General features: G+C 40.0%; 2 protein-coding genes across 4 annotated transcripts; both read left to right on the plus strand.

The window, feature by feature from the left end:
• Positions 1–180: 180 nt before the first annotated feature.
• Positions 181–7,519, plus strand: LOC122993739 (acyl-CoA-binding domain-containing protein 5A-like). Of its 2 annotated transcripts, XM_044368146.1 has the most exons (14): positions 181–652; positions 899–1,020; positions 1,402–1,525; positions 1,914–1,986; positions 2,517–2,661; positions 2,845–2,883; positions 3,314–3,523; positions 4,189–4,404; positions 4,928–5,022; positions 5,588–5,774; positions 5,956–6,164; positions 6,340–6,390; positions 6,497–6,612; positions 6,721–7,519. In XM_044368146.1, the coding sequence occupies exons 2-14, from the start codon at positions 939–941 to the stop codon at positions 6,731–6,733; spliced, it is 1,560 nt and encodes a 519-aa protein (XP_044224081.1). In that variant the 5' UTR covers positions 181–652; positions 899–938; the 3' UTR covers positions 6,734–7,519. The 2 variants fall into 2 exon arrangements, with proteins under 2 accessions (XP_044224081.1, XP_044224082.1); XM_044368147.1 differs by lacking the exons at positions 2,845–2,883; positions 3,314–3,523 and having other exon boundaries at positions 182–652.
• Positions 7,520–7,989: 470 nt separating this feature from the next.
• LOC122993686 (ATP-dependent zinc metalloprotease YME1L1-like) lies at positions 7,990–17,434 on the plus strand. 2 transcript variants are annotated; one of them, XM_044368054.1, is made up of 18 exons: positions 7,990–8,189; positions 8,762–8,896; positions 9,027–9,210; positions 9,542–9,634; positions 10,787–10,896; positions 11,430–11,580; positions 11,822–11,905; positions 12,281–12,454; positions 12,641–12,793; positions 12,979–13,111; positions 13,677–13,739; positions 13,948–14,060; positions 14,341–14,496; positions 14,653–14,804; positions 14,902–15,028; positions 15,125–15,198; positions 15,297–15,383; positions 15,483–17,434. In XM_044368054.1, exons 1-18 carry the CDS (start codon positions 8,157–8,159, stop codon positions 15,624–15,626), a joined length of 2,166 nt encoding a protein of 721 aa, XP_044223989.1. In that variant the 5' UTR covers positions 7,990–8,156; the 3' UTR covers positions 15,627–17,434. The 2 variants fall into 2 exon arrangements, with proteins under 2 accessions (XP_044223989.1, XP_044223990.1); XM_044368055.1 differs by having other exon boundaries at positions 12,302–12,454.
• The last annotated feature ends 218 nt before the right edge of the window (positions 17,435–17,652 follow it).

Here is a 17,652-nt window from a genome sequence, read left to right on the forward strand (position 1 = left end):
TTATTATTATTATTATTATTATTATTATTATTATTATTATTATTATTACTGATATATTAACATATCAAAATAGTCGAGTTTATAGTTTAAATGACTCATCAACACCATAAATGTATTATTATTATCAAGCCTTATGATAAAAGGCAATATCCCACATAAATAAATTAAAAAAACGTTACAAACGACTGCAATTCTATAATTTTTGTTTTTTTCAGTTAACGTCATATGAAATAACAAAACCAAATCACTGGTGAAAAAGTACCCATGACATACTAAAGACCCTGTATATAGGCTATATCGCAATATTTTTCGACGAGGAGAATATGCATAAAGCAAGCACTCAAAGGTGGTATTTTGCTATATTGGGCAAAACCAGAACGACCTCCCTACACTACATCTCCCATACATCACCGCGGTTTAAATCCCCTCTTAGAGGGGTTTGTGGGTATTGAAGGAGTAAGCATTGAGCCTTTCCCCACCGTTGGCGAGGTTTTGTCCAACAAAAACTACAGTTCCCATATACATATTTCAGTATCCAATGTTGACTGTTTGGCTCATCCTTGACCGGAGTCGAGATGGGTTTTCTGCTGCATATTGCAGACAGACACCGGGCTAATGAATGATTATTGCACCGGCGAATGTGAATTGTATGGTGAGTGTCTAACAAATCAACCATACATATAAACATTTTGTGTTTAGAATACAACCAGTTAAATCTAAACATATAAGGGCTTTATAAATTATCCTAAAATCTCCTCGATTAAACAGAAAACTGCATCCTTAGATAAGACAAGAAGCTGCAGTGATAACCGAATTGTGTTGACCTATCCCTTGTTGGACACTTTCTAAACTGCCTCGATTTTTTTTTCCCAATAATTGCTTGAAATTCTTGTTGAAGATGTGAGGACTCCTTCCTGTCATCCTTGTTGGGACTGAGCATGGCGCAGGAGGAGGACAAATACAGCCTGGAGGCTAAATTTGCTGCTGCAGTTAAAGTGATCCGGAGTTTGCCTGAAGATGGTGATTACTTTGTTCTATATGGAAAAGAATGAACGTGATTGGACTGTTTGGCTGATTGGAGGTGTTTGGTTATGTGCTACACAGTGTGAAGTCTGTACTAGTTGGTGTGTAAACACTCCAGGTGACTGACCTATATGCAGAGCCTTTAAGAGCTGTTACTCTTGGCTGGCCCTCTATTGATAAAGCTGCTATAAGAGCTGATTAACTGAATCAAGTCGAATAACAACTCATGCAAGCAACATGTATCTTAACATTTAATGCTTTAATACAGTTTCAAGCTGCCCTAAATTCCTGAAAAAAGTGATTGTAACTTTAGCAATGGCCCTTTATAATGCCCCATCTCAGTAGTTACTCATCTACTCTCCTTCCTTAATTTCTCAGGTCCTTTCCAACCATCTGACGACATGATGCTGATGTTCTACAGTTACTATAAGCAGGCCACCTTGGGGCCGTGTGACATCCCCAGACCAACTGGCTTCTGGGACTCAAGTGGAAAAGCTAAATGGTAAGTAATTATTATATGTTGTCTTAATTCAAATGTAATGGTTATATTCCACTACTAAATGGTAGTAGAGTAGTTCTGGCTAGTGGCCACACCAGAGACAGACAGCTGTATGTAAGATCCATACGATTCATACTGCCAGACTCTCACCCCCTGCCCATCCTGAGCCTAGGTCAAAGGCACAGTCACTCACGATGTATTTAACAATACTGCAGGTATATGCATTGTATAATATACTATATACTCCAGTAATACAGACTTTTTACAGATTAAGTTTGGTGAGATTTCTGCACCATTTACTCTGATAGCACTGTAACTGCATGTTTCCAGTTATTCAATGCTCACTTTCTTCTCAGTGATTCAGTGTTGACCCATGACTTTGTGTTGCCAGGGATGCATGGAGCTCTTTAGGAAATATGACAAAGGAGGAAGCCATGAGGAATTATGTTGAGGACATCCAGCTGGTAAGTCCTGTCAGGGGAAACTAAAGCTTAATAGAAGCAGCATAATGAATGATAAACACACCTGACTTTACATTTAATGTTTTGTCATAAAAAATGTTCAAATGCAGGTTTTCTAATATATATTTCTGATCTCCATGTCTCTAAAGACACTGTGTGGAAAGACAATTCATTTAAATCTGATGCAGCTTATAAAAAAAACTTACAGAAAACTGGCTCTATTTGTTGTGTGCATATTTGTTCCACAATGACAAAACCTTTTAATTAACAACAGAGATTGCGTTTGCAAATAATTTTCCGCCTCATAGCACCTAAGAAGGATTCATGTCCTCCAGTTACCAGCTGTTTACAATCAAACTTAATGAACTGACTCAACAGATAAATTGGTCAGCCTTCACAATATATATTTACATCTAATTTACACAATTTCCTGTGACTTCTTGACAATCCCACCACACCTATCCTTACACACGAGTTTTATTCTCACAATTTTAAATTGCTCTCAATCTCTTTTTTAATGTGTGTGTTGTCAGATTTTGGAGACCATCCCGATCTCTGATGAAGTGTCTGACCTGATACAGAAGCTTGGCAACTTCTACGCTGAGGTAGAAGGAGAAGAGGCTGCAGAAAATGAGGTGGACAGGAGGCCCTTCACAAGGCCTTTTGCAAATCACACAGGTACTGTACATCATCAGAAATGCCATCATTCTCCACATTTGAAGGCACATCAAAGGAAAACCACGACGCAATCCACTGAGGGCACTGCTGCTCAAGTGGGATGTAATACTGCTGTTAATTCTCTTTGAGAGATAACGCTTTTTTCACAGACTAAGCCTTTCTTACATGTCTTTTTATCACTAGATGAGCAGGTCAAGCCCTTTAAGAAACCAGCAATGGAAGGCAAGTCTTTTGTGTTTGCACTTGCAGTAGATTTAGAGCTGAAAGATTGTTGCTTGTGGTCCCAGAGTGTAGGCTATATGCTTTTTTTTAACCTAATTAAATTGCTTTCCTCTGCCTTTCATTTGACTGTCAAAGGCATCGTCCTTGGCTGAATTTAAATGCACTGTAGGAATTGTGGGGAATCGGTTGAATGGAAGTTTCTCAGTGTAATCTGTCTTGACTTGCTCCATAGTTAGTCAGTGTGTTGGTTTGTTGGGTTGTTGGTTTACGTTGGTATTTTTGCTTTGTGGTGTAGATGTAGTGTGTACAACCAGTGTATCAGCCAAGTGTGTGTGTGTGTGTGTGTGTGTGTGTGTCGTTGCTTCCTGTAGATTTACTCTTGTACAACATGTAATCTGATCAAGAGTTGATTGTTTTCCTCGTTGTTCAGGCTACGGGGATCTATGGGATGATATACAAAACCATCAAGAAACAGACTATGTTCATGGCGTGAGTGTCAGTAGCGAGGAGGCAGAGGGAAGCAGAGAAAGTAGTGAGATCGAGAGAAAAGAGGAAAGTAGTGATTGGAAGCAAAGTGAGGAGGAGGAGAATGGTGACGAAGAAGACAATACAGAAGATGAAGACAAAGAGAAGGAAGAAGGTACTAGTACGTAGTTTTAGTTGTTAGCTGTTATGTGCTGTGAAGTTTTCTGCGTTGTAGACATGACAAACACCAACAGAGCACCAAGTATTTTTTTTAAATAATTTGAAAAAGCAAACTACGTTTTCACTGAAAATGCTTTGTCAACAGAACTAAGTGCTTTTAAATATGATTTAAACATGTCGAAAAATGTACTACAAGGACTGTGGTTACGTATGTGGCACATATCAGAACATTTTTTGTATGTTCATCCTCATCTTCATTTCTATGCATTCATGTTGTATATGCGCTACTTTCTTTCATTTTTCTGTCTATTCTCAGTTTAAAACGGAAGGGGAACAATTGTCACTGAAGACCAGTTAAATTTCCACTGAAGTATAGCACCCTTGAGTTCACTGTTCAGTTCATTTGAAGGGTGTGAAACATACATAGTTTCCATGTGAAGTGACTGAACATGATGTGTTTTTCCTCTGAATACATTCATATAAATGAATTATATTTAGAATGGCATTTTGGTGACATAAAAGAAAAACATTTGCATTAGGTTCACCCAGGGTGAATAAATAAAAAGGCATATTAAAAAGTACTGTGATTCTTAGTATTCTCCATCAAACTATCTCTCCTTTCTCTCTCCCCCACTCTCTATTGCTTTCTCCTTGTCTCAGAGTGGAGGCCTGACCCGAGGATGCTGATAGTGGAGGGCAAAAGGTGGAGGTCTGACACCAGGGGGTCCAGCAGCAGCGTGGAGCCCAGCATGTCCTCCTTTACCAACGGGACCCACAGCTCCCTCAACAGCGAGGTGGAGGAGGAGGAACTGGCCTGTTTCATAGAGCCCAGTGCACAGAATAACTTATACATGCACTTTAATGGACACCTGAGTGGTAAGAATATACATTTGTGCACAAATTACATATATGGTTGTATAACAGTGTCTAAAAAAGCAGAGATTTAATAACACATACCTCAACAGTCTATGTTGATTACTGCTCTGTAGAATCTTTGCTATATAAAAAGATAAGATAAACAGAAAGATAAATTATTCCTGTAGGGAAATTTGATTATTGCAGCATCAAAACAGACAGTCCACAATAACAGCCCAAGTGCACAAAGAATGTAAAATAAGCAGTAAACAGAAAAAAATGCACAAATGTCAAAATATTTAAACATGCATGTACAGTATGTAAGACATACTATATAGTACTGTATAGTCCTTATGGTAGAGCATATAGCTGTTACTTATAAATGCTACCAACAACTCCCTACTTAAATAAGGATAATTAAATGTGAAATATAAAGGTTAATAAACATTGCCTTTTAAAAATACTCAGTAGATGTACAGTAAACAACAGTGAATTAACCTTCATGTTTTTTCATCGTTGGCATGTTGTGATTTGCACCTTACAGATCATAAAGATGCTGTTCCTGAGAAAAACTACCGATCCACAGACTCGGATAATGAGGAATTCTGTGACTCAATGGAGCATCTAGCCATGGAAGAGGTATCCATCCTCTTAAGTGTGCTCCATATTAAATGATAAGTTTCCACAGTTTGGGAAATACGCAGCATTTGCTTTCTTGCTGAGAGTTAGATGAATGGGTTGATATCACTCTTAATGTCTGTATGGTAAATATGAAGCTACAGCCAGGAAACAGTTTGCTGGCGCTGTCAATGGGTTAAAAAAACATCCTCTACTCTCAACCTCTAAAGCTCACTACACGACAAGACTTCAAGAAGCTGCAGGCCAAGAAATATTTCAGCATATAACCTCCTGTAAACCCACAACTAGTTGTTTTTACTGTTTGGTCTTAATACAGATTAAATAAATGATATATAACATGGCAATAGGCTGTAGCTTCATATTTTATGGGTTGATATTTGAGTCTCAATATGAAAGCGAATATGTGTATTTCCCAGAATGTCTTACTGTTCATTTACTGTAATCATGTTAACATAATAGAAACAAAGTGGTAAAGAGCTACATTACAGTCCAACAGGAGTTTAAGGTGCTCTGGCTTATCGATGGCTATTCAAACTGCAGTTGACTCTCATTTTTGTCCAACAAGGGGCTGTCGACATCAAAAGTCCAGTCACATGGATCAGGAGCTGCCTCAGTGAGGCAAAATGATCTTTGGTTTGAGAGCAACACCACTCTGAATGGAGGAGAGGATCAAGTACTCATAGGAGATTCCTACCTTAAAGAAAATAGTGGCATAACCAGTCACAACAGCTCCTTGTCAAGAAGAGAGAGAGGTGAGACTACAGGAGTGAACTTTTTGACTTATACTGACACTGTATTCCTGTATCCCTAATTTATTTATCCCTTTAGTGTCCTTAATTTACCTTCCTAAGCATTTAAAGGCATCACAGGTTGGCACACAAACAACACTGCACGTTGTACCTTTCAACTGTCACAGTCTGGCTCCCGTTTCAGGTTCTCAATCGCCAAAGACCGCTTGCAGCTCTCAGTTGTGTGTCAGTGTCGACGCTGCCTGCTGTTGTGTGTCACAGCGCAGACATCCTGACAGCACTTCCAGGGGAAACATCAACGAGCAAATAGCAACGGCTCTGCTTAGGCTGCAGCATGATATGGCCAATGTGCTGCACAGGCTGCAGAGTCTGGAGGTCCTCACTGTGTCACAGGTGAAAGACTCTGGTCACTACACTTTGAATATAGGGGGAAAATTCTCATGTCACATTACACTTATTTATTTTTCCTTCAGGCACCTGTGTACAGACATGTAACACGGCTGATGACAGTCTCCATGACTTAAGTATTTACTGATGTTTTTATATATTTTCTTCTTTCATTTTTAAGTCAAGATCATCTTCACCAAGGCAGGAGGAGTCCCTACCTGTAGCACGAAAGGTCCCTCTAAAAATATTTTCCATTGTTACCTAAAGTTTAAAATGACAAATAAGTATCTAGTCTGGAAACAAGCAACTGCCTTCATGCCAGTTCTCTGTTTTTATAGTTTCTGAGACCAACTTGGTGGCCTTTCGACCATTCTCCAATCACAGTGGCGTTGACCGCACTCTGGCCTCTCATTGCCCATTGGCTTGTCCAGCTTTACCTACAGCGGAGGAGACGGTGAGAAGAATACTGATCAAATATTTCCAGGTCTATCATCACTGCTTTATGGTCACACTATCAACAGACAGACAACTTAAACTCAGTGTTAAACTCTTCTCCTCACAGGAAAATCACCTGAATTGTTTGAAAACTGTTGGCATCAATCAGTGAATCCTGGGTGAATTAGCTGAATTTGTGTTTGACTCACAGATGAAGCACCGCAGAGGAAACGGAATGAGAAACTGACTTCAATGAGAGTTTTTAGGTGTTTTACAAAGGGGAGGTTTGTGTAATATTAATATAGGGACATTTGATTTGTTACAGTAAATGTAGCATTAGGTGGTGATCTGCTTTTTGACATGTCTCAGTTTGGATCACCGGGAACTCAATATCACATACAGTAACTGAGTCAACTTTTAATAGTAATAAATTCATGATTATACCATAGCTGTGGACTTTAACTGGTGCAGATTTTCTCTCATTGTCATTTACAATTATTGTATTTGTTGTACATTTAACTGTTTATTTAAGGTTCTTTTTGTATCGAATGTTACTCAGTATTTTTTCTGAGGACTAAGGACATCAGCCCTTTATATTGTCTGACATTTCTTTTTAGACCAAAAAGACATTTAAGGTGACAATATGGTGACATATGTGTATATATGTATTTTATAGCTTCAGTGCAATAGTATCAAAGATTGCACTTTTGCAAAAAAAAGTGTAGTACAGACAATCCATATATCTACATATGTATATTCATTCTTCTTTATTGTGAGCTGCACAGTAAACATGGAATGGAAGAATGTTTTGTTTTAAGCAAGGGCATAGCGCTTTAAAATATACAGTGTAAAGCATCAGCATATAATTATATGATATATAATTTGATGTTGTTTAACATGCAATAAACACATTCTTGGGACAAACACATTCCATTTTCATGAATTTGAGATTTTGATGTTCAGATGTGTATATGTGCATGAAATATGTTATTTCTGAAGAAATAAAAACTATACGCTGAGAAATATAAGGGGTAAGTATGCAGGGCCAATATCGCATTTATCACACTTTAGACTAAATTAGAATATATTATAATTTTAGGATAACTAAAGCTGGATAAGCGGAACCTTGGCTGGGATACAAAATTTGGTCGCGTCTAGATGGTAACCCTAGACCCGCGAAAGATCTCGCGAGAGTGATCATTTCAACCCAAACCATGATTTTTCCCTAACCCTATCGAAGTGTTTTTTGTGCTTAAACCTCACCAGACCTTAACCACATCGTTGTCACATCATAAAACCTAATTATTTTGCACAACGAGCACAATGAAGAAACAGCTCGTACAGATCTCGCGATAGTTTCGCAAATCTAGGGTAACCATCTAGACAACGACGACAAAATTTGTTACAACATGGTAGAGGTCACATCCGGTTTGTTTTCGGCTGTCGGACTTGCTATGCCTGCTACAGAAAGTTAAAGTGAAAGCAGCAAGGACCTTTAACTCTCAGGGTTGTTGGTACAACTTGCATAGCTTAACGACCGCCTTGTACCTGTGAGAATTCAGAATGTTTTCTTTGACAATGACCGTACAGCCACAGGTAGGAAACCAAGTGACGTTAGGCCAAGCTAACATTAGCATTGTTGTTGTTTTGGTCCCAGCCCGGTGAAGTTGAGCGTGCTAGCCAGCTAAGTTAACCTTAGCTCTTATGATCCATACTGCTGTCGACCTTTCCTATTGTTTTTTTACGTCAGTAGACATTGTGTCAGTATGGTTGTCTTGAACTGAAATAAATGTGCCGGCCGTTGAGAGGAGCTAACTTGTTTTAGCCGCAGTGCTCTGTTGAGTTCAGTGTGCCCTTAGCTGCCAGATGGGAAACTAACTGCGTCAGTGAGCAACATGCTTGACTACTGACGGCTGACATATAAACAGCAATTAAACCGACTTTTCTACTAATAATTGATAATTGCTTATGAATTTAGAACTACATCATAAGCTTGATTCAGTTCATGTAAGCTTGTAACAACAGCCGACTGTTATACTTCACATGTGAGCAACACACATGTGGGCTACTTAACCAATAGGATCTCTGTTGAATGGTAACATGTATGATATTTCTTCAATATTCATAACATGCCACTTCACTCACTGTTGGCTTATATGTGATCACAGGTGACTGTACCCCTTAGTCACCTCCTCAACGTCCTCCACTCTCTGAAGAGCTCAGTGGGGAGCAGCAGCAGTGCCACCAGCAAATCAAGAATACACAAGGAGCATGCCTCAGACCCAGAACTACACTGCTCAGAGGTACTCGTTAGTAGGAAATAGTCTTCCAAGCCCTGCTCGACTTGAGTAGCAAAAACCTGTTCCAGAATAACTTCGTGGGAAATATAACACACATCTCTTACATAGAAGTTTGTAACTCATGTGTCTGCAGCCCATGTGGAACCTGCGGGAGCTTGGCTTATCAGACCTGGGAGCACAGCAGCTGGATGAGCTGGTGAATCGTGTGTTACCGCGCCTCAGCCCGCAGGAGGCGCCGCTTCCATTTGGTATCAGCGGTCAGACAGCCTGGAGGACTTCTCATCTCTCTACACCCTCCTTTTTCCACAACAAGCATGGTAGGGATGTGTATCTTTGTTTTGAATAAGCCTCCCACCTGTTACCTTGTATCCACTTCAGTAGATGTGTCTGTCTTCTGCTCATTTTAAACACAGTGTTGTGCATAGAGAAGCAGAGTGTTAGTCAGGAAACTGGTTAGTGAAGGCGGTGAGCATTTGTAAGAAGATTCTGATGCATTTTATCTTTTGTGATCCATCTAATAAGCTACTAGATGACAGTCTTAACAAAGCCTCTTGCTTTCACATCCCCTTTTTCCTGAAGGTGTTACAGTAAACAGTGTGTTCATTTCTTTTGTATGTGCAATAAACATCATTTTTCTTCTGTTTCCAGGGTTCTCATGTGGTCCCATGTCAGCCCCAGTTTTTTCCAGGCAGCACCCCTTATCTCTTCAGTCTGTCTGCACAGAGCTACAACACTATCCAGGTAACTATGAGTTAGAAACATGTATAAATAGTATAATAGTTTATCACTGATCTAAAGCCTTGTACTTTGTTGTTACTAATGAAGGAGTAAATTAAGTTGTTTGTATGTAATTTGAATGCAGATACAGAAACAGTACTCCTGAATAGGGATGCATGATATTATCGGCACGTCATCGGTATCGGCTGATATAAGCTCTAAAATGAAATATCGGCATAGGCCGAAATGAATGCCGCTTATGAGAGGCTGATTTGTTGCCTTCTCTTCCGCCGCCTGACTGTGCTTCCCTCCGCGGACTGTTTCACCCTGACGGTCCCAGTGCTTTCTCCGCATGCTCCACTTCACTCAGCTGCCCGTCAGACCCGCTGCTTCTAGCGGAGGCTAGCTGGCTGTGCTTCCCTCCGGTCATGCTGCGGCTAATGCTCTGCTAGCCTCTCAGCTAACGGTAGCCTTGGCTCTCCGTGCTCTCTGACGGGCAGCTTGGAGTGGAGCCTACAGAGGAAGCGCCGGGACCGTCAGGGTAAAATAGTCCGCGGAGGAGCTGGTTAGTCGGCTGCACAGATAGGAAACACCTTGGCTGACAGGATGTACCGCTCTGTTTGGGGAAAAAAGATCTTCTTCTTTTTGGTTTATAACGGTGGTTGGCAACCAGCGTATTAGGTGCATTACCACCACCTTCTGCTCCGGAGTGTGGACCAGAGATTAAATCCTACACATTAATCCTGTCTGTCTAATGAACTCAAAGAAAACTACTGCTCCACCCACTTGGCAGGTTCATTAAAGTTTTAACGCTGAGCTCCTAAATTCCAGTCCTCCTAAGTTCTTCCTTCATATATTGTCTTTCTTGACCATACTTAGTACAATCTATGCTTGCATGCATAATAGTCTCCTCAGCCAGCTGGAAAAAAAATATGTGCATATATCAGTATCGGCATCGGCAATCGGCCACAATGAGTTGGAAATATCGACATATCGGATATCGGCAAAAAATCCAATATCGTGCATCCCTACTCCTGAAAGAATGACAGATATTCCAGTAATTGTGAAAATGATCCATTTAACTTTATTTTTGCTAATCCAAAAAAATCATATGGTGTAGAAAAAGTTTTTCTTTTTACTTTACTTAAACATCATCTACTTACTGCACATGTCAAGTCTGGGTCCAGAGCAGAGGCTTTAAGACTTTAAGGAGCAAAACCAGAAGACTGCAGTCAGCCTTCGACCGCCCGATAGAATCTGAAGGGTTTACACCATCTTTTATGAAGGTAAAACATCATCCATGTGTTAATAAAGGACACAGTTTTAAACTGTTGAACCACTAAGTGTCACTATGTCAGCACTAACATGTTGACGTGACTAAGGCCATGATTGTACAGGATGCTTTCTTTCTCTCTGTGATGGACAAAACAAAGGTGTGCATTTGTTCTATTAGATCTGCTGCAAACAAAAAAAATCAGCAAAAGTTAATAAGCAGTCAGTGTTTCTGCCCAGCTGGTGTCACCAACAGGCTTATATTTTCATGAGTGAAATGGATGGCATGATTTTTTGTATTAAGTTAACCAATGCAATCAGCTGATATGTTTGCTAAATTATTGACAGCAGCAGACTTTGCAGTTGCCTAGCAACATAAAAGAATACCTCCAGCTGTTCTTCTTGTGCACTTAAAATACAAGCAGAGCAGGTGCATCTTGTGTTTTCAGGCCTTGTGTGATCGCCTGGAAAATAAAGGTGTGGGTAAAGTGAAGGAGTGCTTCTAGCTCTGCAAATTCCTGCTAACACATCTTGCCTCGTACTGCAGGGTTTCCTGACACGTGACAAGGGGATTGAAGTGGAAAGTCTAGACAGCATGTTGAAGAGCAAGAACATACCTGATGGACAGCAGGATGCTTTTAAGAGGGGCTTTGCTGAAGGTTTCCTGAAAGCCCAAGCTCTGACACAACGCACACAAGGCAAGTTTTAATAGAGGAATTATTTTCCCTTGAAGGTGGAAGATGCATCTAATGCCACTTCACCTACCTGTTTTTTCTCTTCTGGAGGTTGAAATACTGACAGCTTTAATGTACATGACTGCTGTATTAAATACTGCATGAGCCAACATTTTACCATACATAGCCCATAAACTGAGGTTCCAATATTAAGCATTAAACAGTATTGAAGTATAGTTTTCCTGTCGTGTATCCATCTGTTCAGACTCTCTGAGAAGGACTCGTCTCATCCTGCTGGTGCTGCTTCTTGTTGGGCTCTATGGTATCTCAAAGACCCCCTTCATATCGGGTAAAGGCTCCTTTTCCCCTTTAAACCTGTTCATTTCATGGTACACATGAAATCTTCTCCATATATGTTAATATATTAATAGATTCAAATATTATTATTAACAACAACCAAGCTCAACATTTGCCTGGCAAACTAATCCTTGCAACATTTATTAACCCTGAAAAGAAAAATAACTAAACTTGTTATGAGTGAACTGTCTAAAACTCCTTGCAGACAAGAATAATAAATTCTAACTTGTTGAGTTGAATGACTAATATATGCAATAGATGTGGTCATTAAATAACTCCTTCCTATTAAATAATAGGTGCTTGTTTTGTGCTCATTAACCATGCCATGCAGTGTGATTTCGAACTTTAATCTAACCATTTTGGACAGTGCGGTTCCGAACCACATCAGGCCTGGACTCGGCAGTGGACCCTGTCCAGATGAAAAACGTGACATTTGAGCACGTCAAAGGGGTAGAAGAAGCTAAGAATGAGCTGCAGGAAGTGGTGGAGTTCCTGAAAAACCCACAGAAGTTCACAGCCTTGGGAGGAAAGCTGCCAAAAGGTAGGCTGATGCTCACTGTGCATTTTAGATGAAAAGTTTTACTTTATTCTTCACTTACAGCACATGTGTTATGATCTAAAGATTGGTCGTTAAAGATGAGTTTGAGACACAGTTCCATTCAAGAGTTTTTTTGTATCTCTCTCTCATTCTGTCTCATCTTTTTGTCCCTACCTGTTTTTACTTTAGGTGTCCTACTGGTTGGCCCTCCAGGGACTGGTAAGACCCTACTAGCTAGGGCGGTGGCAGGAGAGGCAGATGTGCCATTCTACTATGCCTCCGGGTCAGAGTTTGATGAGATGTTTGTCGGAGTGGGAGCCAGCCGCATTAGGAACCTTTTTAGTAAGTCTTTTAACATTTTAATGATCCCCTCCCCCCCTTTTTTCTTCTATAAAAGCTGTGTGAAGTTTACTTTTCCTAACTCAAGGACCGCCTGATTGTTGCACAAACAATCGATAATATTGTGGTACATACAGTATGTCTATCAGTATCACAAATAATGTCTTGTCTTACTGCTTTTTTTCCAGGGGAGGCTAAAGGTAATGCTCCCTGCGTGATCTTTATTGATGAACTGGACAGCGTTGGTGGGAAAAGGATCGAGTCTCCCATGCACCCTTACTCCAGACAGACCATCAACCAACTACTTGCTGAGATGGATGGGTAATCAGTTACATTTTTAACTGTTTAATTATCTGGCATGCATGTTGGGTTAGTTTAATTCGTATTTAATCATAAACATATTTGTGGCCAAAAAGCAGTGCTGCATGTGTGTCCAGCAGGAGGGTGGCAATATGGATAAAATCTTCTATTATGGTACATGTAATTTTATATTGTGACAGCAATATGCAATGTGATTCAGTATGTTTTTGTAAGTTCAGTCAAAAAACTGTTAACTAGATTGGAATATCAGGTTTTTGGCTGATCTAGTAGGTATATCAGACAAATCACATTGATGCAAAAATCCTGTAAATCCAATATTGCCATAAGCAAATCCTGCTCACTGATTTGAAGCATTGTCTGCCGTTGGCTTATACAACTACAGATAATTCATGGCAGTCACATTAGCCACAAAGGCGCCCAGCCAGCACCATTAAGTACAGCGTTGGTCAACACAAGAATAACTGCATTGTGTCACAGATTATGAATTTAAAGTGTGCTGAAGATTTTTTTTTGCAAAAACTCTGCAGACACTGACCTACATGTACACCGTGTTAATATTTTATAGGTTTAAACCAAACGAAGGCGTGATCATCATCGGAGCCACCAACTTCCCAGAGGCTTTGGATAAGTATGTTTACCTCTTCATTTCTTCCTGCTGCTTAATGAAAATGTCAGAGCTCACGTGTATAAATGTCAGAGTTTACAACCTAGAGAGTCACAGCTTTCCTTGTCAGTCACAAAGTATACACTGCAGCCTCGAGGCTGTTTATAATACAGTGCTTCTGAGTTGTATGCTGATATTAGTATTTCGCTAACCAGCTCATCTTCCCTTTCAGTGCCCTGATCCGCCCAGGACGTTTTGACATGCAGGTGACTGTCCCCAAACCAGATGTGAAAGGACGCACAGAGATCCTCAACTGGTACCTGAAGAAGATTAAAGTGGATCCAGGTGTGAAATAATCATCAGATAATCCTGGATGTGCCACAATATTTTTTTTTTCATATGCATTAGTATGATATATGATGTTTCAGCCACTATGAATAGCTGAATACCTTGGCACAGCACAGCACAGCATTGTTATTGTTGATTTGTTGGTACAGTATTTTTTAATGAGGTGACATAAGTGGCTGAATATTTTAAGAATGTTTGCTTTGCTAAAACATTAGCCCAATCTGAGTACTAGACTGACCATGAGACTTTTGTGGATATTGTGTGTTAATCTCTGCAGCTATTGAGGCCAATATCATTGCCCGGGGCACTGTGGGCTTCTCCGGCGCTGACCTAGAAAATCTGGTAAACCAGGCTGCCCTGAAGGCAGCAGTTGATGGTAAAGACATGGTAACCATGAAGGAGCTGGAGTTTGCTAAAGACAAAATCCTCATGGGTGAGCAGCGACATAGCTTTGCAAGTCCTAGACTAATAGAAAATATTACTAGAACCACTCTTATCAAACTAAGAATATGATGATAATGTTTATTTTTCTGTCTCATAACCCTTTTTCTTTTTTGTTGCCATTCCCTCTTCTTCTCTTTTCCTCAAGGCCCTGAGAGGAGGAGTGCAGAAATAGACAAGAAGAACAAGCTTATCACAGCATACCATGAATCAGGTCATGCAATTGTAGCTTACTACACCAAAGACGCCATGCCAATCAACAAAGCCACTATCATGCCCAGGGGGCCCAGTCTGGGACATGTAAGGAAACCTAGAGCTAATACAGTAAATAGTTTAACTCTGAATATTTCTTTACATCACACTTTTAACATTCTCTCTTCCTTTTTCCTCTTGCCAGGTGTCCATGCTCCCAGAGAATGATCGCTGGAGTGAGACTCGCTCTCAGCTGCTGGCCCAGATGGACGTCAGTATGGGCGGCCGTGTAGCAGAGGAGATCATATTCGGTCGTGAATACATCACAACAGGTTAGGAAGAGCTCCTGAAGGAGATATTGTCAGTTAAAATTTAAAAAGGCAACATGTACCTGTATGGTTACATACATGTCAATTCTTTCTCACCAGGAGCGTCAAGCGACTTTGATAGTGCCACCAAGATCGCTAAGTTGATGGTGACCAGATTTGGAATGTGTGAAAAGGTCTGTTCATAGTATTTGTACAGCGCATGCATCACAATCTACAGTTTTACTATAATCTTACGTATATTTATGATCCTGCTTCACTCCCTTTCTCTCAGTTGGGTGTGATGACCTACGCTGACATGACACAGCAGAGCCCAGAGACACAAGCAGCTGTGGAGCAAGAAGTCAGGGTGTTATTGAAGGTGTGTGTTTTTTCTATTTTAAGAACAGCTGAACATTAAAACCCACTACAGCGGCCCATTCATACTTTTCCTAACCAACATTTCTCTAACTGTCTCCAGGAGTCTTACGAGCGTGCCAAAGCCCTCCTGAAGTCTCACGCCAAGGAGCACAAGAGCCTTGCAGATGCACTGCTCATGTATGAGACTCTGGATGCCAAAGAGATCCAGCTGGTGTTGGAGGGCAAGAACCTGGAGACCAGATGAAACCAGCAAGGTCGGCAACAACCAGGGGGGTTAACGGGGAAGATTTTAAGAGCTCAGGGGTTACGGAGAGAGGCATGGACCCATGAGCCGTGAATCAGAGACAAAGTATGTTGCCGAGTGCTCATGTTGGACAACGTCGTATCTTCATGCTGTCACCTTTGTGTAAACTCATAGATATTTCCACATATGTAGCTTTGTTATTAGATACTTGTACATGATTGTCAGGTGTTCAGAGGTAAGCAGGTGTATGTTGGGGAAAGATGTGTGAAACAGACTGCATGTAGAGCGCTGACGAGTAATGTCGCTGCTCGATTGTTGAAGGTGGAACTCTTTCATGCTTCCCAGCATAGGAATGTGTTTGATAGATGTCTGGTTCCTTGCAGGTAAAGATAATGTTGTGGATGTTGCTCAGGTCACTTTTATCAGTTGGTGGGATGAAATAATACATGAATGTCACCTCAAATGTAAAAAACAGCAGCTGGATAGGATTTTTTAAAATGTTAATTGTTAACAAATTATTAGAAATTTGGTTAAATTCTGTTCAGCCAGGTCTACGTATTCAGTTTTTTATCCTGTCGATGGGAAATTCTTAGTGGCATGTACCTTCAACCCAAAGAGCAACTGTCTGTTGTCTTCTAGTGTTTGTGTTTATGTTATTTGTCTACTGTATCTTCAAGTCATATAGGCAACACTCATTCTTTAATCATTGAAAAGATCATGCATATATACATTCTCCTGTCCTGCTGTACCCCTCTGTATATTCCCATATTTGTCTGAGCCCTGTTGCTTATTTTTAAAGGTGGCCTTTTGGGGGAATGTACTGTGTGTGTATTAAGTTAACTACAATGTCTCAGCACTTTTGGCAAGTGTACAAATCGAAAAGACACTTGTGCACTCTTTATGTTCTATATTTCGATGCTGCGTGTACAGATGTGAAAGAAAACTGCTGCTCAGCCTCAATAAGCATGCAACAAATACAAACTGTGTTTATGTAGTGATAGAGCATTGGGAGCTTTAGGATTTTTAAAGTCATAATGTCGGCCTAATATATTAAAATGGATAACAGATTCTCTTAATCTTAAGATTATTCAAACTACAAGGCCAGTTCTATCTGTTAATATCCATCACCCGCCATCTCCTTTGTTATTGCCTCAACACAGAAGGATTTCTCACTCGCATCTTGTGCTCCATACCTCTCTGTAGTGTAAACAAATTCTTACACATCGCAGTAGAAGAAAGATGCCAGTGTTTAGTGTTAACTGGCACTGCTCTGGATGTAAAGAACGGTGTCAAACGCATTGAGCATAAGCTGTAACCGATCATTAATTCTAATTGTAAAGTGATCCTTGTTTCTGAATGACATTTCTTCTACGCAGATTGCAGGTAGAAATGTACAGTTATCCATCTGTTAAAATATTGAATGTCTTCATTTTCAATAGTTCCAGCAACAGAAGTGTATATATCCATATTTTTAGCATTTTAGAACATTGGTTTCTTTGAAGGCAAAGAATTCTTGACAACCTTGTTGTTAAGATTACCACCAGGTTTTAAGTTATACTTAAAAAAACTTTTTTTGGTTTCAGTTTGACACAATTCTTCTTTTGTTTATTGGCCTTTTACTAGTGTCTAGCTGTATATATGATTGGGAAGTAATGGGAACATTGTATATAGATGTATAGAAAAGCTTTTATGCTGTGTGCAAATTGAATGGCTATCTTTTGTTGATTGACAGAATCTCTCAACAATGCGATGGTGATGGTTAATGAGCATTTGTGCAGCTGAAATAAATAAAAAGAAGCCCAAATAAAGAGTTGTGATATTTGATGTGTGGGTCAGTGGGTGGGGATGTACTGCAGGTTTATTTTTACAAAATTGTACAAAATGTGACTGCACATACTATACCTTTGTTACAAGTAGACAGATGGAAACAGATTCACACTAATAACATGTCAAACCAGATTAGATTTTAAATAGTTCTCTCTAATCCTTAGTATAACTCTTAACATACACAACAAGAAAATGCAAA

Source organism: Thunnus albacares, chromosome 12, assembly GCF_914725855.1.
Source record: "Thunnus albacares chromosome 12, fThuAlb1.1, whole genome shotgun sequence".
Classification (NCBI taxonomy): domain Eukaryota; kingdom Metazoa; phylum Chordata; class Actinopteri; order Scombriformes; family Scombridae; genus Thunnus; species Thunnus albacares.